Here is a 21,723-nt window from a genome sequence, read left to right as displayed (position 1 = left end):
AGAAATCCTTGGCAAAAGATGCTAAGAAAAACAGCAAGGATTTCTTTACTTATATAAACTCTAAAAGGAAGGGGATGAATCTGATTGGTCCACTTGACATCGATGGTTCGACTGTTGATGATCCTGCTCAGATAGCAAACAAACTGAATGAGTATTTGCATCTACATTCACACACGAGGAATTATTAAGGCTTGAAAATGGCAGAAGGTTATCGAATTGTAGCCAGATACTTAATGATTTTGTAATAACTGAGAGCAAAGTGGAGGAGAAATTGTTGAAGTTAAACATAAAAAAGAACCTGGGGTGGATGGGATCTATCCAGTTATATTAAAGGAGACTGCAAAGGAAGTAAGCAAACCCTTAGCCATAATTATGAGAGCATCATTGGACTCAGGGGAGTTCCCACGGACTGGAGATGAGCAAATGTATCTCCAATTCACAAAGGGGGATCGAGGGGTGACACGAGTAATTACAGACCAGTTAGTTTAACTTCTGTTCCGGGTAAAATAATGGAGTCACTAGTTAAAGATGCATTGCAGGATCATCTAGACAAGACTGCAGCAATAATTCAGAAAAAGCATGGGTTTGTTAAGGGAAAGTCTTGTCTGACAAATTTGATAGGATATTATGATGTGGTTTCAAAGGAACTGGATGCAAAAAATAATTTTGATATCATATATTTGGATTTCAGGAAAGCTTTTGACACTGTTGCGCATGGAAGAGTATTGTACATATTGGAGCAGAATGGTATTAAGGGTAAGTTGCTACAATGGATAAAGGGATGGTTAAGTGGGAGAAGACAGAGGGTGGTAATCAATGGGTGCTGCTCTTCGTGGACTAATGTTATTAGTGGAGTCCCACAGGGTTTGGTGTTGGGTCCACTGTTGTTTTGTATATTTATCAATGATATTGATGAAGGTATATCAGGCTTAATGTCAAAGTTTGCAGTGATACAAAGGTTGGCAGGGTTGTAAATGACAGTAATGGCAGTGTGCTACTGCAACAGGATCTAGATTATTTGGGCAGATGGGCTAAGAAGTGGCAACTGAAGTTTAACCTTGACAAATGCAAAGTACTGCATATGGGTAGAGGTAACCCCCAGAGAAATGTACCAACTGTGTGGTACTACACTTAAGGTGGTAGAAAATGAAAAAGACCTAGGAGTGATTGTGCAGTCAGATATGAAGTTTTCTGAGCAATGCAGACAGGCTGCCAGGGCAGGTTATGGGGTTTTGTCAATGATATATAGGAATTTTGCTAGCAGGGAGAAGGAGGTGACTGTCCTTCTGTATAAGGCAATGGTCAGGCCACGCCTGGAGTACTGCGTACAGGTCTGGAGGCCTCATTTTAGGAAGGATGTAGGTTTACTTGAGCGTGTACAGAAAAGGGCAACAAGATTGGTGAGGGGAATGAAGGGATCCTCTTACCAAGAGAGGCTTAAGTTCTGCAAATTGCAGTGGCTGGAGACTAGGCACCTGCACGGTGATCTGATTGAGGTGTATAAGGCCTTGAATGGGTTGAGCACGCTGAATTCTGATGGGATCCTTCCACTTGTTCAGATTACAACCTAAGGGGGCATAAATTCCAATTAAGAAAGGGCAGATGTAGAATAGATGTGCGGAATTTTGCCTTTAGCCAGCAGGTGGTTAATTGCTGGAACAAACTTCCATCTGGCGTTGTGGAAGTTGATAGGTTGAATAAATTTAAGGAGGAACTGGACAAGCATTTGGAGGGAATGGTGTGGTTTTTTTTTTTTTTTTTTTTGGCTGATGCTGCATAAGCTCATACACTTGCTTTCTTGCATCACATGCCACCACTACTACTACCTTTAGAACCCCCTTTGTGAATTGGTGATACATTTGCATACCTTCAGTCCATGGTTACCTCACCTGAGTCCAAGGAAGCTCTCATAATTATGGCTAAGGGTTTGCTTACTTTCTTTGCTGCCTCCTTTAATATAAATGGATATATCCCATCCATCCCAGGTGCCTTCCTTATGTTTAACTTCAGTTTCTCCTCCACTTTGCTCTCAGTTATTACAAAATCACTTAGCTCCCTGTTAGCGTTTGATAAACTTCTAGCACTCCCGCTCATTGAATAACTCCTCTTGTGTGAATGTAGATGCAAAATATTCATTCAGTTTATCAGCTACCTGAGCATGATCATCAATAGTCAACCCGTATATGTTAAGTAGTGCAATCTGATTCATTCTTTTCCTTCTAGAGTTTACCCAAGTATAAAATTCTTTGCTGTTTTTCTTTGAATCCTTTGCCAAAGATTTCTTGTAATCTGCCTTTGCCTGCCTAACCTCCTTTGTGACTTGAATACAGTCTAGTTTATACCTGTCATAGGCTTCTGTGTCACCTGATACTTTGTATGCATACCATACACTTTTCTTCTCTGCCACGAGCCTCATTAATTCATCTGACCTCCATTGAGGCCTAAACCTTGAACAGTATTTCTTAGTTGAAATGAAAAGCTTAGTAGCCTCCAAAATTAAGTCGCTGAAGGATTCCCATTTAGAATTCAACGTTAGAATTCAACGTTAGTAACATCAGTTGATCCCACTGTACAGAATTTAAAAACTGTCTGAAACCTCTGTAGTCACCTTTTACAAAAGCTACAGCCCTTCCCTTTAGCCTTGATGGTAGTTACATCTTTAAGTAATTCCCACATCAGTACATTGTGATTACTGTCACCCAGTGGTTCTTTTATCTGCAAATTTTTAATGCATGAATAATGACTGCTGATAATCAGATCAAGAGTATTACTCCCTTTTGGTTTCCTTTTGAACACGTTGCTATAGAAAACAGTCATCCAATAAATCCACAGAAGTCTTGCTGGTGTGTGTAAGTGACCAATCCACAAGTTCCAGTCAATATCTGGAAAGATAAAATCTGCCATTATAAGACATTCTGATTTGCTGGCCCACTATTTCTCTGCACAGTTGCTCATTATACTCATCAGAATCATTAGGCCTATAACACACACACCTACTCATCTTTTTCTTTCTCAGTGCTTATTTCACACAAAACAGACTTGACACTGCATTGTCTACCATCATCAATAGGATGCACTTGTTTTGATTTTGTGTTTCTTAACTAACAGCATAACCACACCTCCCTTCCTGTCCTGTCTATCCTTTCTGTACACATTGTACTCTCCAAATTCCAATTCTGCACTGCTTATATCTGTGTGACACCATGTCTCTGATATCCCAACAGTATCTGCCTTTGGTGTCTTGACTAACACTTCAAGGTCATCAAACTTAATAACTATGCTCCCAGCATTGGTGTACATGCAAGTATACATTCACCTGTTCCTATTATTGGTTACCCTAACACAGCCGATGTATTTACTTGTTCCACTATAATTTGGAATTAGCATTACTAGAATGAGTACAAAGAAAGGCAACAAGATTGGTGAGGGGGAACAATAGTGTGCTCTTACCAAGTTCTGCAAATTGCTGTGCTTGGAAACTAGACACTTGCGAGGTGATCTGATTGAGGTGTATAAGGCCTTGAACGGGTTGAGCAAGCTAAATGCTGATGGGATTCTTTTTCTTGCTCAGATTATGTACCTGAGGGAGCATAGATTCAAATTTAGGAAAAAGTTGTAGAATAGATGTGTGGAGGTTTGCCTTTAGCCAGTGGGTAGTTGATTGTTGGAACAGACTTCCATCTGTTGTTGTGGAAGTTGATAGCTTAAATAAATATAAGGCTGAGCTAGACAGGCATTTAGAGTGAATGGATGGATGAAATGGAGGGTTTTTTTTTTTTTAGCTGATGCTGCATAAGCTTGCTTTCTTGCATTGTATGCTTAAACTCATTCTAATGCTATTGCCTGGGCATGATTTAAGATACCATCCACATTTAATTTGCTCAATCCACTTAAGACCTTAAACACTTAAGTCAGGTCTCCTTACAGGTGCCTATTCCAATTCCTTTCAATCCCAGCATGTTAGAGAAGCAACAAGAGAAACTAATAGTCTTGATTTGATTATTAGCACTGACTCTTCCTGCATTAATAATCTCCAGATAAAGTAACCATTAGGTAGCAGTGATCATAATATATTTATGTGGGATTTACTTAAAGATTTAACTACTATCAAGGGTAAAGACAGTGGTGAGCTGTGAATATTTTAACAATGGGCTCACAGTTTTTTGGACTATTTACTGAGTAAAATTTTTTTTGGTCACAGAATTGTCATCTGCAGCTTACACAAGAGGCCTTCCCACACTCACACTACCAGTAGTGTGATTAGAGCGCACAACACATTTTTTGTGACCGGTATGATATTTCGAGTCAGGGGGTGGACAGATGGGGCTTATTACCCCCTTAACCATGCATATAAGTGTATGTGTATAATGAATGTTCTTAGATCTATCTAAAAAAAAAAAAACTTAAAACCCGGTCGTCACGCCTTCCCTTACGATGATATCTGGATACAATAGTGTCTGGAGTTCTAACTTTTTAGAATTTTTGAATAGTATGACGTCACAGTCATACTTCCTGAAGTTACTACTGCAGTAAGTATCATTGAAACCATATAAGTTTATTTGTCATATGACTGCAACAATAGAAGTGTTTATCATATGACTACAAAAATACATGTATTTCAACAATTTATTTGTTTCATCTCGCATTTTCGTTACATTCCATTGTTAGGTGCCCAAAACAGCTGCGCATGTTGCTTCAACTACAAGCTCAGTACTTCAACTGACACTGTTTTCCAGAGACATTTAGATACATTGCAGTCGCAAGTATACATCTTGCTTTAGTTATCATAAATCCGTTGTATCTTGTCTTCCAGAAATTATGGAAATTTTAATGATCAATAAAATATTTACAATAAAAAAGCTCTTTTATTTCATAATCAATATATACAAATCAAAATACCTAAAATAAATGTGAAGGATGTTTCACAAAAACCATCTACTGTGGGTGCTTGGCACATGCACAACTTTTTTTAATAACTATGGAAATATAATGGATTTTTTTCGTGATAAAATTTTAATATTGTGAATGAAAAATAACATGAAATATTTCCCATATCACAAATAACAATAAAACTATCACAAAACATTCTACAATATAAAAACAAATATTACATAAAAAACAAACTATTCTAGAAAAGGTACACAAAAATCAGATTACATGAAAAAAAAAATGATTACACAAATATTCAAGAAAAATTTATTCTAAAAATTGCCATATAGAATTTACTTCTTTATTAATATTTGTTAATCAATCTTCTGCTTTGCTCAGTAGCTGAGCGGGGTTAAAGAGGAATGATTTGACATAATGATCTGGATCAAATTGAAGCAATGGTTTTCCATTTAGATGTATGGTCATCATAATCTGCAACATTATTCATTCATTATACATTCATCCACACAATATTATTCATTACGATGAAAGGTCGCTCAGCTTCCGCACTGCTAATAGCAATGGTTTCAAAGATATTTCTGGCTTAGAAAAGAGGATTTCACTCGATTTTAAAGAAACTGTCTTTGACAAAATCTCAAAAATAATTAATTTTTATTTCGTATTTTATCAGAACTTAAATTTCTTATTCGGTTTTCACTGTCTTGCCACTGACATGAAAGTTCTTTCATATTCCATTAACTTCATAATTTCCTTCAGAATTTTTCAAATTAGCAATAACATTGATAGTTTGAATAATTAATTTATCTGCTTTTACCATAGTGAATCTGTAAAGCTTCTGAAAGGTAAGAGAGCTCCTGCAGGATGTCGATCATTAGTACTAAATGGTTAAGAAATTCCAGATTTAAAAGTTGATTTAATAATCAGGAACATTTAACTTCAGATTCAAAATGTTTGCACAAAACGGGATAATTTCTCCACCCACAATTGCAGTCCGCAAGCTACAAGCTGCCCATTGTGGCCCGAACATACGACTAAACTTTAGTTTCCAAATCAAGTTCTTTAGCAATTGGCGCCTCCGTAGCCAGGTGGGAAGGAGCAGCAGCAGCAGTGCGTAGCACGTGCTTCTTGATTAGACCGGGGTTCGAGCCCGTCACTACCAAATACGGAGGATGTGGAAAGGTCAGGGAATGACCACCGCATATCCCAGAGCAATATGGCCTTAGTTGCTAATGCTCCTAAAAACCAAACAACAACAACTTTAGCAATTGACCTTAATTTGCACTGGCATTTTGGAAATTGGTGATATAATGCATACAGCTTTTTTTTTATTATTATTGCCTGTATGCCATTATATTTTAGAACATTTCTACACAATGAAAGCCTCGATGAAATTTCAAAATCTGCCAAAATTTCATCTTCTTAAAGTTTATATATCTTAGTTGCCTCAACCCCCCCCCCACCTCCATGTTGCTACTGTCACTAGTTCTTTGAATACTGTGCAAAATGTCGGAATCACGGATAATCATAAACTGTGACCATGTAAACATAGACAGGAGAAATTCACTGGAAGGCGTGAATCACTCACTTCTCCAAAAAACATGCCTGTTTGTCGGAGTAAAGGGGAACCACAACACAGGTTGACCAGAGGCTATTATCTGTGTCAGGAATCTTCTTAATTCTCTGACTGGCTATGGAAAGCATATTGACTAGCATGACTTCTCGGTATGTAACTGCATAGGTTTTTAGGGACACAACTAACATTGTGAAACGGTAATCCCTTTCACTTAATTTGCGCTTTCTAATTACCTAAATTGCCTAGAGGCTAGAGGTGAGAACAATGCATACAAAGCTGTCTCTCGTAATCTGTTCGTTATATGGAAAGTGAATCAATTTTAAAATACATAACTGATCGATTGCACCATTAAAATGCTGGGGATTGCCTCTGCTCGCCCCACCACAGATTTTGCTCTGGATACTCAATAATTGCATTCAGGATTTCATTTGTAAAATAAATGATTGTCTCAACAAAGGGCTCAATTTTTTTCAAAAAAAATAACAATGGGCTCTCATGAGCCCATGCGAGCCCACTATACCCACCACTTTTTTATTACAAGGAATTATTGTTTCCATAAAGATGACTGCAGAGGTCTTAGCATTATTTAAGATTATTTTAGTGTGATGAACTTATGGCCATTACAAACTGCAAATTGTTAAATGGGAAGCATTTAGGGAAGTGATTATAGAATCTACAAAGCTTTTTATACCAACTAAGAGATTGTTCCAGGTTTAGACCTATGTGGATGTCAGGTGAACTAGTGAGACTAGTGGCAGAGAACAATAATGCATGTAATGATTATAAATTTAAAGGGAATACAGGAATGCAGGATGGGCAAGCTAATGCAGATCTTGAGAAGTCTCTGGCTAAGAATGCAAAGAAAAGACTTCTCAAGATCTGCAATAGCAGATCTTGAATTCTTTGCTTAGGTAACACTAAGATATTTCTTATAGTGTTACCTAACAACATTTCCTTACTTATGAATGAATGGTATAGCTATTGATGACCCTGACAAACTAAATATTTTATATCTACATTCAGGCATGAAGAAGTTTAGTGATGAGAACACTAGAAGTATACCAAATTGTAACTGGGAGTTAAATGATTTTGTTATAATTGAGAAGAATATGGAAAAAAATTGCTGAAGTTAAAAGTAAATAAGGTACCAGGGACTGATGGGATCTATTCAAGTTAAAAGCAGGAGTAAAAGAGGTAAGTGTGAACCCTTGGCCATAATTCTGAGAGCATCTTTGGATTCAGTGGAGATTACTGTAGATTGGAAATGTGCAAATCTGTATCTTATTCATAAAAAGGGATCAAAGGGCAACCTGAGCAGTTATAGACCTGTAAGCTTGACTTCTGTCCCAGAGAAAATAATGGAGTCAATAGTAGAAGTATTGCAGGGTTGTCTTAAAAGGATGGTCCTGCATTACTTTTGATGGTCATGCAGAAATCACATCATGGATTTAAGAGTAGATCTTATCTGACCAATTTGATTAGTTATTATGACCTAGTAACAGAAGAAACTGGGTTCAAAAAATAAAATTGTAGACTTGTTAAAAGTTTTTTTTTTTTTTTTTTTTGACACTTTTCACCTGAAAGACTGCTGTACAGATTGGAACAGTATGGTAGTGACGGCAGATTACTGCTGTGAATATAAGAATGGTTGAGTTGCAGAAGACAGAGGGTGGTTATAAATGGATATTGCTCTTCTTTGGACTAATGGAGTCTCTCAGGGTCAGTGATGTTCTCAATATTTCTGAATGACATTGATGAAGGCATATCAAGCTTATTCTGCAAGTTTGCAGATGATACAAAGGTTGACAGGTGGCTGACGACAGGATCAAGCCATACTACTGCAACACTATAAATTGGACAGAGACTGAGAAATGGCAGTTGAGATTTAATGTTGATAAAAGCAAGATGCTGTATATTGGTGACAAAAATCCCAGAATAACATAGCAGTTTCATTCTCCATAAAAAAGGTTGTGGAGAATTGAAAGAGACCTAGGGCTAATTTTGCAGTCCGGCACAAAATTCTCTGAGCAGTGCCGAGAGGCTGCTAGGACAGCACATGGGGTTCTGTCAAGTTATATACAGAAATTTTGCCAGCAGGGACAGGAGGTGATTATTTAGTTGTATAAAGCAATGATTAGGCTGGGTATTGAGTATTACATACAAACCTAACTTCAAGAAGGATGTGGATCTGTTAGTGGGGAGAAGAGCAACAAGATTAGTCAAGGACAAGAAAGGATTTTATTCTTATGAAGACCTCAGTTCTGTAAATTGCAGCATTTGGAAACTAGGCACCTGTGGGAGACCTGATTGAGGATTTAAATGGATTGAATAAAGTTGGAAAAATTTAAGGAAGTATTAGGTAGAAAGATGAGTGTGGTAGTTTTTTTGTTTTTTTTTATAAGCTGATGCTGCATAATAAATGTATTTAAAATACATTAAATAAATTTCAATTTATTTTCCAGATAGCAGAAGCCAGAAGAGTTAAAATTTATTTTGAATTCATACATTGATATGCCAAAGTTAACAATGGGCTGTGCATTTTTTGCTGCAGCTTTCCTACTTGTGGGTGCCCATGTAAAGTAAAATGCATAGATGTTTTAAATTAAAGGAAATCACAATTCATTAGTTGCTATTACACTTAAAAAATTTCTGTATTAGTATATTTAATTAACTTCTTTTTTTTTCTTTTTTTTTTAGTGCTGACTTTTTTGGAAAACAACTTTGACATTGATATGGCACAAAAAGTAGCTACTCTATATTTGTCTGACTTTCCAGAGAAACAGAAAGAATATGCATCACTAGAAAAGCACTTCAGACAGACATTTGGTCATCCTCCATCATTTTATGTATGTGTTCCAGGAAGAGTAAATTTAATAGGAGAACACATTGATTATTGTGGTTATTCTGTATTTCCTATGGCAATTGAGCAAACCATATCTATGGCTATAGCAGTAAATAATGCTAACAAACTAAGCTTAACCAATACAGATCATGATCAATATGAGGACTTTTCAACTAGTGTAGATCTTCTAAAGATTGACAAGTCTAATCCAAAATGGTATCATTATGTTCTTTGTGGAGTTCGTGGAATACTGGATCAGAATAAGATAGATCCTTTATCATTAAAAGGTTTGGATATCGCAGTAAAAGGAACAATACCACCATCTTCAGGACTTTCTAGTTCTAGTGCCTTAGTTTGTGCTGCTGCTTTGTCAGCTGTATGTGCATATGGGTGAGTATTAAACATTTAGTGTACAGCATATCAGTCATTATAAAGAGGTTGTTATCCTTAAGAACTAGCCTATTTGGCACTTGTTACCTTAGTCATTTTATAGGCATCAGTTAAAAGCATAATTGAATACTGTTGGCCTTTCTGCATTTAATAGAAACTACTTTACTTTTCATATACATGTGTGCATGTCTCTTTAATTTATTGGTCAGATTTTTAATATATCTTATTATTAATCTATCAGAGTACTATTATGTAGTAAAATTTAAGCTAACGTTTTCATACTAATGATAAATGGGGCAGTTGCCATGTAAGTTGCTTCATTCTACATAAATACCCCTTCATTACTCATTGGAGAAATGTTCATGTAGGATGAACAAAGCATCCTCGGGTATTTCATTTATTTTATTGGCTTAAATTTTACTATGCTGGCACCGTGATAGATTGATAATAAGATATCCAAATTTTACCAATTAACTGAACTCACATTGTAAATGAGCATGTAATATACTATTGCAAATAATGGCATTACCACTACATTATAGCATCAGTTCAGTATTTCAATTTGCAATTTCATAATCAGTGTATGCATATCAGAATTAAATTATCTACTGTAGAGCTTGAATAATTCAAAATCGCTTAACTTTAAATATTGGTTATTTCAAATTTTGTTTCTGCCCTTTGAACCTCCTATTCCATGTAATATATAGATGAGTAAGAAATATCTCTTTAATTCAAAGTTTACTTTGAATTAAAGAGATATTTCTTACTTTGCTACCAGTTGGTGTTAGTGATCATAATAAAAGTTCCTTTTATTGTTGAATGTGTCACTGGCAAACATGCCTGTATGTGGCTTAAACATCCCATTTATGACTAAAACATCCCATTTATGAGGGCAGAAGAGCAAAGGATTTTGCGAAAAAGTTGGGTTTATTAGCCAATCTGAACTTGCTTTAATTTTAAAGCAAGTTCGGATTAGCCAACAGGATTTAAAGAAAGGAATAACATTTTGTTTAGACAGGGGTGTGCGTGGTGATAGTGCCTCAGTGGATGAATAAGCAGCAAGCAGTTGATTAATGGTTTTCAATATCAACTAATGAACTTTGAACCAAAAAAATTTTTTTGACATTGATGAAACTTTTTTTTTTTTTTTTTTTAAGTGCATGCCAAACAAAATATTTTCTTTTAAAGGTGAATGTTGTAGCAATGGGAAAAATAGTAAATAAAGAGTAACCATTCTGGTTAAATTGAATATGGATGGCTCAGAAAAACTGCTAAATTTTGTGTTGTGTTGTGATGCTAAATTTGATTTAATATTGTCCCGTAACATGGTAAAGAAATGCAGTGTGATGTTTAATCCCATACTCACCTCACTATAACACGAGTGATGTTTCATAGCATGACAGGCACCAGATTTTAATATTTGAAAAAATAAAAGTATTTGGTTTTTTTGAATTGTGTACTAATGCTTGACCTTTTACCAGTAGATTGTTATGCTTATTAATTTTTTTACAATAATTAATTTTGTAAATGTGAATTTCTGGCTGCTAAAAATACTCTATTAGTTTTAATGAAAAAAGCTTATTAATTAAACTTAATTTTCATAAAAATATTGGTAGCATAAAATAGAAACATGGAACAGTTAATCTATGTTAAATTTAAGCTTATGGAGGCATTCATTGCTTGAAACTTTGGCATTATTCCAACACAACAAAATAAGGCAATATTTACCAAAACACTTCAAGTTACTTATTTCCATGCCAACCGGGCTAGCCAGGTGGGTAAAGTGCCTGCCTGGCAACCCAAAGGTGGTGGGTTCGAATCCCGCCTCGGGCTAGGATCATAGTAAAATGCAAAAACTTTGGGAGGTGCATTATGGCCACTGAAGCCGACGCGCCAATAACTAATGAAAAAAAAAAAACTTATTTCCATGGGAAAATATATTCCTGTTAATTCTGTGTATGTAACAAATATTATAAATATGAAATAGTAACATTTTATATCCCTTTTTCCCCAGTGGGTTTGTGACATGCACTGCATAAATTCTGCATGACTGAAATACAAAAATAATGAGAATATATTGCATCATGTACCATTCTTTTATTGTAATCATTTTTATTTTTCTATAAATAGCCTACTTTGCATGTGTATTATATGTATTGAATACGATATACAAGCCGGTTTGCATGTCACTTGAAAATTGTCTGTTAAATTTAGTATAGAAGAAAAGTCACATGACCAGTGTTTAGTATTCCAGCTGACATCATATGTAGTACATAACTCAAACTGTGTCACTCACTTTTCCCTTTCGTAAAATTACAAAATGTGGCAATCAGTGTCTTTTCCCCTTCCTTCCTGTTTAAGCATCAGTTTTTTTCACTATGATGCACACAACACGTCAGAATAACATCCTGGGCTTTTTTCACAATGTAGGAAACTTGTGATACACTGCCAGGATGCAAATGAACTGGAGGTAAATACATACTCTACCAGGTTTTTTTTTTTTTTTTTTCAGTGTTAATATTTGAATACGTGAGCGATGTGCTTTGAGCAGCTTGTGGATAGCAGAAAACATTTCCATTGTAATGGAAAGCAGTCTTTTACTGCATGACGAACTGTACTTAGCTGGACACAGTGGAGTAATGTAAACGTTATTGCGTACCCTCTGAGACCCTTCCAGCTTACACAAAGTGAATAGTAATACAGATGGAAAAAAAAATTAGCCCATACAAGACTAAAGACTATTAAGAAAGTACAAAAATTTACAACTGCTACTAATCCCCAAAGAGTCCATCACTAAGATTAAATATTTTCCTGCAGACCCTGTTAAGCTACATGATACTACTGCCAGTTTAAGAAGACAAAAATGCAAGATTTTCTGCTTATTACAAAAGCTGGAAAAGGTAACCCATTTGTTTAGTGCATTGTATGTAGATGTCATTTTTCAATTTCAAGTAAGCTTAAAAACTCTGTGCAGTATGTAGAAAGAAATACGAAAATATAGCATTTCAGTGTGAAGAAGTTAATGTCCACTGCAGTTTTGGCACAAAAAACAGATTGTAGATTATCTCTATTTATCTTGTAACTTGTGTCTTATACTCCCAGTGTACGTTACAATGGCGATTTATCTGATGGAGCTGGTGTGACTGTAGCCTTACCCAGTGGTGACCTGTGAATATTTTAACAATAGGCTTGCAGTTTTTCTGACTTTCTACCGAATAAATTTGATTGGTCACAGAAGTGACATCATCCGCGACTTCTTCCAGAGGTGCTTCCCGCACTCACACTACTAGTACTGTGATTAGAATGTGTCATTTTTCGTGATCGGGATGATATCGAAAACCTGGTCATCATGCCCCACCTTACGATGATAACTGGATATGACAGTGTCTGAAGTTCTAACTTTTTAGAATAGCATGACATCACAATCATGCTTCTTGAAGTTACTACTGCAGTAAGTATATGATTGCAAAATTTTTTTTCGTCTTGCATTTTTGTTACATTCCATTGTTAGGTGCCCTAACAGCTGCATATATCACTTCAACTACAAGATCGGTACTTCAATCGATGCTGTTTTCCAGAGACATTTAGATATGTTGCAATCGCAAGTATACATCTCTTACTTTAGTTATTAATATGCATTTAATAACTTGTCACGAGGTAATTTTTTTTACTTTCGATTTTGATTCTTTCCACATAAATCCATTGTATCTTGTCTTCCAGAAATTATAAAAATTTGTGAATGATCAATAAAATATTTACAATAAGAAAGCTCTTATTTTTTTAATCAATATATACAAATCAAAATACCTAAAAGAAACGCGAAGGATGTTTCACATAAGCACATGCAACTTTTTTTATTCTTCTTTTTTTTTAACAATTAGGGAAATATAATGGATACATTTTTTTTTTCATGATAAAATTTTAATATTGCTAATAAAAAATAATATGAAATATTTCCCATATCACAAATAACATAAGAACTATCACAAAACATTCCACAATATTACATAAAAAACAAACTTTCTAAAAAAAGTACACAAAAATCAGATTACATGAAAAAAAATTATTACACAAATATTCAAGAATTTATTCTGAAAATTGCCATATAGAATTTACTTCTTTATTAATATTTTTTGTCATTCTTCTGCTTTGCTCAATAGCTGAACAATGATTATAGAGGAATGATTTGATGTAATGATCTGGATCAAATTGAAGCAACGGTTTTCAGTTTAGATGTATGGTAGTAGTAGTAGTAGCAGTGGCATTTGATGCAAGAAAGCAAGTGTATGAGCTTATGCAGCATCAGCCAAAAAAAAAAAAAAAAAAATCACACCATTCCCTCCAAATGCCTGTCCAGTTCCTCCTTAAATTTATTCAACCTATCAACTTCCACAACGACAGACGGAAGTTTGTTCCAGCAATTAACCACCCGCTGGCTAAAGGCAAATTTCCGCACATCTAATCTACATCTGTCTTTTCTTAATTTGAATTTATGCCCCCTTAGGTTCGTAATCTGAACAAGTGGAAGGATCCCATCAGAATTCAGCGTGCTCAACCCATTCAAGGCCTTATATACCTCAATCAGATCACCGCGCAGGTGCCTAGTCTCCAGCCACTGCAATTTCCAGAACTTAAGCCTCTCTTGGTAAGAGGATCCCTTCATTCCCCTCACCAATCTTGTTGCCCTTCTCTCTACACGCTCAAGTAAATCTACATCCTTCCTAAAATGAGGCCTCCAGACCTGTATGCAGTACTCAAGGCATGGCCTGACCATTGCCTTATACAGAGGTATAATCACTTTCTTTTCCCTGCTAGCAAAATTCCTATATATCATTGACAAAACCCCATGACCTGCCCTGGCAGCCTGTCTGCATTGCTCAGAAAACTTCATATCTGACTGCACAATTACTCCCAGGTCTTTTTCATTTTCTACCACCTTAAGTGTAGTACCACACAGTTGGTACGTTTCTCTGGGGTTACTTCTACCCATATGCAGTACTTTGCATTTGTCAAGGTTAAACTTCAGTTGCCACTTCTTAGCCCATCTGCCCAAATTATCTAGATCCTGTTGCAGTAGCACACTGCCATTACTGTCATTAACAACCCTGCCAACCTTTGTATCATCTGCAAACTTCGACATTTAAGCCTGATATACCTTCATCAATATCATTGATAAATGTACAAAACAACAGTGGACCTAACACCGAACCCTGTGGGACTCCACTAATAACATTAGTCCAAGAAGAGCAGCACCCATTGATTACCACCTTCTGTCTTCTCCCACTTAACCATCCTTTTATCCATTGTAGCAACTTACCCTTAATACCATTCTGCTCCAATTTGTACAATAGTCTTCCCTGCGCAACAGTGTCAAAAGCTTTCCTGAAATCCAAATATATGATATCAAAATTATTTTTTGCATCCAGTTCCTTTGTAACCACATCATAATATCCTATCAAATTTGTCAGACAAGACTTTCCTTTAACAAACCCATGCTGTGTCTGAATTATTGCTGCAGTCTTGTCTAGATGATCCTGCAATGCATCTTTAACCAGTGTCTCAATTATTTTACCCGGAACAGAAGTTAAACTAACTGGTCTGTAATTACTCGTGTCACCCTTCGATCCCCCTTTGTGAATTGGGGATACATTAGCACATCTCCAGTCCGTGGGAACCTCCCCCGAGTCCAAGGACGCTCTTATAATTATGGCTAAGGGTTTGCTTAGTTGCTTTACCGCCTCCTTTAATATAACTGGATAGATCCCATCCACCCAAGGTGCTTTTCTTATGTTTAACTTCAACAATTTCTCCTCCACTTTGCTTTCAGTTATTACAAAATCATTAAGTATCCTGCTAAAATTTGATAACCTTCTGCCATTTTCAAACCTTAATAATTCCTCATGTGTGAATGTAGATGCAAAATACTCATTCAGTTTGTTTGCTATCTGAGCAGGATCATCAACAGTCAAACCATCGATGTCAAGTGGACCAATCAGATTCATCCCCTTCCTTTGAGAGTTTATATAAGTAAAGAAATCCTTGCTGTTTTTCTTATCTTTTGCCAAGGATTTCTCGTAATCTGCCTTCGCCTGCCTAACCTCCTTTGTCACCTGATTACAGACTAGCTTATATCTCCCATAGGCTTCTGAGTCGCTTGATAATTTATATGCATCCCATGCATTTTTCTTCTCTGTTACGAGTCTCATTAGTTCATTAGATAACCATTTAGGCCTAAACCTTGAACAATATTTCTTAATAGGTATGAAACTTTTAGTAGCTTCCACGATTAATTCCTTGAATGCTTCCCACTTAGAATTTACTGTTGGTAACATTGTCAGTTTATCCCACTGTACAGAATTTAAAAACTGTCGGGTTTTTGCTTCCGTAAAGGTGAGTACACCTTTACGGAAGCAAAAACCCTTTCCTTTACCCCTGATGGTAATTAAATCTTTAATGATTATGGTGATCATTATCTGTAACATGTTTAATTGTCACAATATTATTCATTATGCTGAAAGCTCACTGAACTTCATCAATGTTAATTGCAGTGATTTCAAAGATATTTTCTGGCTTTCTTAATTGGAAAGATAATTTCACGCGATTTTAAAGATAAACTGTCTTCGACAAAATCTGTAAAATCATTAATTTTTATTTCATATTTGATCAGAAAACTTCTTATTCAGTTTTCACCGCCTTGCCACAGAGACGAAAGTTCTTTCACATTCCACTATTTCGGGTAGCATATCTTTAAAATTTCTTTCAATGGTATCATTTTTATTTAATTTAAAATCATCCTGTTACATTAATAACTTATCCTTTAAGGATAAAACAATGCATTTAATAACTTGTCACGGTAATTTTTTTTTTACTTTCGATTTTGATTCTTTCCACTTAGCCTGCTCTTAATTTTAGTTTCATAATTTCCTTCAGAATATTTCAAATTAGCAATAGCATTGATAGTTCGCTAGCCGGGTGGGTAAAGTGCCTGCCTGGCAACCCAAAGGTTGCGGGTTTGATTCCCGCCTCAGGCTTGGATCAAAGTACTGCAAAAACTTTGCGAGGTGCATTATGGCCACAGAAGCCTATGTGCCAACAACTACCAAAAAAAAAAAAAAAAAATTGATAGTTCGAATAATTAATTTATAGGCTTTTACCTTTGTGATTCTGTAAAGCTTCTGAAAGGTAAGAGAGCACCTGCAGGATGTTGATCATTAGTGCTAAATGGTTAAGAAATTCCAGATTTAAAAGTCTATTTAATAATCTGGAATATTTAACTTGATTCAAAATGTTTGCACAAAGCGGGATAATTTCTCTAACCCACAATTGGCATCTGCAAACTGAAAGCTGCCCATCGTGGCCAGAACACACAACCGATCTTAATAGTTTCCACATCAAGTTCTTTAGCAATTGTCCTTAATTCAAGCTGGTTTTTTGGAGATTGGTGAATTTTTTTTTTTTTTTTTTTTTTTTTTAATTATTGCCTGTATGCCATTATATTTTAGAACAAACATTTTCTACACAGTGAAAGGCCGACCGGGCTAGCCAGGTGGGTAAAGTGCCTGCCTGGCAACCCAAAGGTCACGGGTTCGATTCCCGCCTCGGGCTTGGATCAAAGTAATGCAAAAACCTTGGGAGGTGCATTATGGCCACAGAAGCCTATGCGCCAAAAAAAAAAAAAAAAACAGTGAAAGCCTCGAAGTTTCAAAATCTGCCAACATTTCACCTTCATAAAGCTTATAAAATACCTTAGTTGCCTTAATCCCCCCCCTTATGTTGCCACTGTCACTAGTTCTTTGAATATTATGCAAAATGTCGGAATCACGCGGATATTCAGCTACTGTGACCATGTAAACATAGACAGGAAAATTTACTGGAAGGTGTGGATCACTCACTTCTCTGAAAACATTTTTTTTTTTTTTTTTTTTTTTTTTTTTGATTTGGTAGTTGTTGGCGCATCGGCTTCTGTGGCCATATTGCACCTCCCAAGGTTTTTGCAGTACTTTGATCCAAGCCCGAGGCGGGAATCGAACCGCGACCTTTGGGTTGCCGGGCAGGTACTTTACCCACTCGGCTAGCCCGGTCGGCTGAAAAACATATGCCTGTTCGTTGGAGTGAAGGGGAACCACAACACAGGTTGACCAGAGGCTATTATCCATTTTGGGAATCTTAATCCTCTGACTGGCTATGGAAAGCATATTGACTTCTCAGTATATGAATGCATAGGTTTTACAGACACCACTAACATTGTGAAATGGTAATCCTTTTCACCCTTAATTCACAATTTCTAATTATCTAAATTGCCTAAAGGCCAGAGGTGAGAACAATGCATACAAAGTTCTCTCCTAATCCATTTGTTACATGGAATTTTTCTTCGTTCAATGGAAAAAAAAATTTTCCGTTAAACGAAAAAATAGTTTCGTTCAACAGGGGGGAAAAAAAAAACTATTTTAAATGTAATTACCAAGAAGAATTCAAAAAAAAAAATTCACTATAAAGAAGTTCGTTAAACAGAGGTTGGACTGTAATTAAATCAAAAATGAAGCAATTTTAAAATACATAACTGATTGATTGCACCATTAAAATGCAGGGAATGGGGCCCTGCTCGCCCCACTGTAGTTTCGGCTATGGATACTTAATAATTGCATTCAGGATTTCCTTTGTAAAATAAATGATCGTCTCAACAATGGGCTTGCAAATTTTCAAAAAATAAATAACAATGAACTTAGATAAATTATAGAATGTCTTAATGTACCGTTTGAAATTGACTCAATTCCGTGTTCACAATTTTAAATCATTTTAAATTATTTTAAACTACCTCAAGCCTCAAATTATTCTTCCATCCTAACTTCATGTAATGTAGCAGATTTATCTAAGATGAGTACCACTCATTAAGCTTTATGCTATTCATACTTTGATAACAATGGACTCTCATGAGCCCATGCGAGCCCACTATAGCTCACCACTAGCCTTACCTGAAATTTGGAATTTTTGGTGGCAGCACAAGTGCTAATAAAAGACAGTAATCAAACTTTTCAGTGCAATAATTTAATATTTATAAATTATATAATAACCTATCTAAATAACAATATTTTATTATTTAAACATTAAAGCCTACTGGTATATAGCATGTATTTCGTCATACTGGTGCCTGATGTCTGCTTAAACAAGGTTTTGGATTACTGCTCCTGTATACTCTCCCACAAAACTATCTATGGCAGTTGCATATGTGCTGAATGCTTATTGATATTGTTTATCATAGAACATAATCTTCCCTTGAGCTGTGCTAATTATGCAGATGCATTTTTTTCAAAAAACATTTCCCAATAGTGAAATAACAAAAAATATAGAAGTGGTTGAACATAAACAGCAAACATTATTAAAAAAATAGACAGAAAGAAAAGTGTAGTGATGTCTTTGAAAAATTTACCATTATTTGAGCTACAGATGGCAGTAATCAAAATGATTTTAGATTATGTCCCATGTGGTGACTTTTACTTTCCTAATAATGAAGTTCTCTGAGCAGTGCAGACATACTGCCAGGACAGTTCATGGTGTCTTGTCAATGATATTCAGGAATTTTTCTAGCAGGGATAAGGAGTTGATTAATCCTTTGTATAAGGCAATGCTACAGGCCACACCTTGAGCATTGCATACAGGTCTGGAGGTCTCATTTTAGGAAGGATACAGAGCTGCTGGAACAAGTATAGAGAAGGGCAATGAGATTGATCAGGGGAGAAAAAGGGGTGCTCTTACTGAGAAAGGCTTCAGTTCTGCAAATTGTAGCACCTGGAGACTAGGCACCTGTGAGGTGATTGGATTGATGCTGATGGGATTCTTCCTCTTGCTTGGATTATGCAATTGGAGAGTATAAATTCAAATTGAGGAAAGACTGTTGCAGAATAGATGTGTACACATTTGCCATTAGCCAGCTAGTGGTTGATTGCTAGAACAAACTTCCATCTTCGATGAGCTTGAAGTGGTAGTCAAGACATCAAAGGCAGATATTGTTGGGAGATCAGAGACGTGGTGTCACACAGACATAAACAGTGAAGAATTGGAATTTGGGGACAATGTGTACAGAAAGGATGGACAGGACAGGAAGAGAGGAGGGGTTATGCTGTTAGTGGGAAACACATAAAATCTAAGGAAGTGCGTCCAATTGATGTTGGTGGACAATGCAATGTTAAGTCTCTTTGGTGTCACATAAGCACTGGGAAAGGAAAAATTGAGAGTAGGTGTGTGTTATAGGCCTCATGAATGTGATGAGTATAATGAGCAATTGTGCAGAGAAATAGTGAGCCAGTAAATCAGTGTCTATAATGGGGATTTTAATTTCCCAGAGATTGACTGGAATTTGTGGGTTGGTCACTCACACTAGCGAGGATTTATTGGATGATTGTTTTCTACAGCACCATGTTCGGGAGGCAACTTCAGGGAGTAATAGGCTTGATCTGATTATCAGTAGTGATTCTTCATGAATTAAGAATCTGCAGATAAAGGAACCACTAGGTGGCAGTGATCACAGTGTGCTGAAGTGGGATTTACTTAAAGAAGTAACTACCATCAAGGGTAAAGGGAAGGGTTTTTGCTTTCGTAAAGGTGACTACAGTGGTCTGAGACAGTATTTAAATTCTATACAGTGAGACCAACTGATGATGTTACCAACAGAAAATTCAAAATGGGAAGCGTTCAAAGAATTAATCTTGGAAGCTACTAGGCTTTTCATACCAACTAAGAAATATTGTTCAAGATTTAGGCCTAATTGGATGTCAGATGAACTAATTAGACATGTGACAGAGAAGTAAAATGAATGGGATACATATAAAATAGCAGGTGACACAGAAGCCTGTGATAGATATAAGCTGGTCTGTAACCAAGTCACAAAGGAGGTTAGGCAGGCGAAGGCAGATTACGAGAATTTTTTGGCAAAGGATGTGAAGAAAAACAGCAAAGAGTTCTTTACTTATGTAAACTCTAGAAGGGGATGAATCAGATTGGTCCACTTGATATCGATGGTTCAAATATTGATGATCCTGCTCAGGTGGCTAACAAACTGAATGAATATTTTGCATCTACATTCACACATGAGGAGTTTTTCAGGGAGGGGAATGCCACAGGTGTATTAAACTCTGGCAGCAAGCTAGATAATCTTGTAATAACTGAGAGTAAAGTGAAGGAGAAATTGTTGAAGATAAACATAAGCAAGGCACCTGGGGTGGATGGAATCTATCCAGTTATATTAAAGGAGGTGGCAAAGGAAGTAAGCAAACCCTTAGCCATTATGGGAGGTACCCATGGACTGGAGAAGTGCAAATGTGACCCAATTCACAAAGGAGGATCAAAGGGAGACACAGGTAATTATACAACTTTTAGTTTAACTTCTGTTCCAAGGATAATTAATGGAGGCACTGGTTAAAGAAGCATTGCAGGATCATCTAGACAAGACTTCTGTTATAGCTCAGACACAGCATGGGTTTGTTAAGGGGAAGTCTTGTCTGACCAATTTGATTGGATACTATGATGTAGTCGCAAAGGAACTGGATGCAAAGAATAACTTTGATGTCATATATTTTGATCTTAGAAAGGTCTTTGATACTGTTGCTCATGGAAGACTGCTGCACAAATTGGAGCTGGAGCAGTGTGGCATTGGAGGCAAATTGCTGCTATGGATAAAGGAACAGTTGAGTGGGAGAAGACAGAGTGGTAATCAATGGACACTGCTCTTCTTGGACTAATGTTATTAGTGGAGTCCCCTCAGGGTTCAGTGTTGGGTCCATTGTTGTTTTCTGTATTTATAAATGATATTGATGGTATATCAGGCTTAATGTCCAAGTTTGCAGACGATACGAAGTTTGGCATGGTTGTTAATGACACTAATGACAGTATGCTGCTGCAGCAAGATTTAGAAAAGTTGAGCAGATGGGCTGAGAGGTGGCAAATGAAGTTTAACATTGACAAATGTAAAGTACTACATATGGGAAGCAGTAACCCCAGAGTAACGTAGCAACTCGGGTACTACACTGACAGT

General features: G+C 36.3%; 1 protein-coding gene across 1 annotated transcript in view; it reads left to right on the top strand.

Annotated features, from left to right (window-relative positions):
- Galk (N-acetylgalactosamine kinase) overlaps positions 1-21,723 on the top strand; it is a 75,631-nt gene that overhangs the window by 7,837 nt on the left and 46,071 nt on the right. Inside the window, exon 2 of the mRNA XM_090390378.1 lies at positions 9,161-9,695. Coding sequence (XP_090246504.1) covers positions 9,196-9,695 — 500 coding nt within the window. The 5' untranslated portion in view covers positions 9,161-9,195. The remainder of the gene's footprint in view (positions 1-9,160; positions 9,696-21,723) is intronic.

This window comes from Mastigoproctus giganteus, chromosome 2 (genome assembly GCF_048544385.1).
Source record: "Mastigoproctus giganteus isolate SK-2022 chromosome 2, ASM4854438v1, whole genome shotgun sequence".
NCBI classification, from domain to species: domain Eukaryota; kingdom Metazoa; phylum Arthropoda; class Arachnida; order Uropygi; family Thelyphonidae; genus Mastigoproctus; species Mastigoproctus giganteus.
The sequence above is the reverse complement of the archived record's forward strand: the minus strand, read 5'-3'. Positions and strand labels throughout refer to the sequence as shown.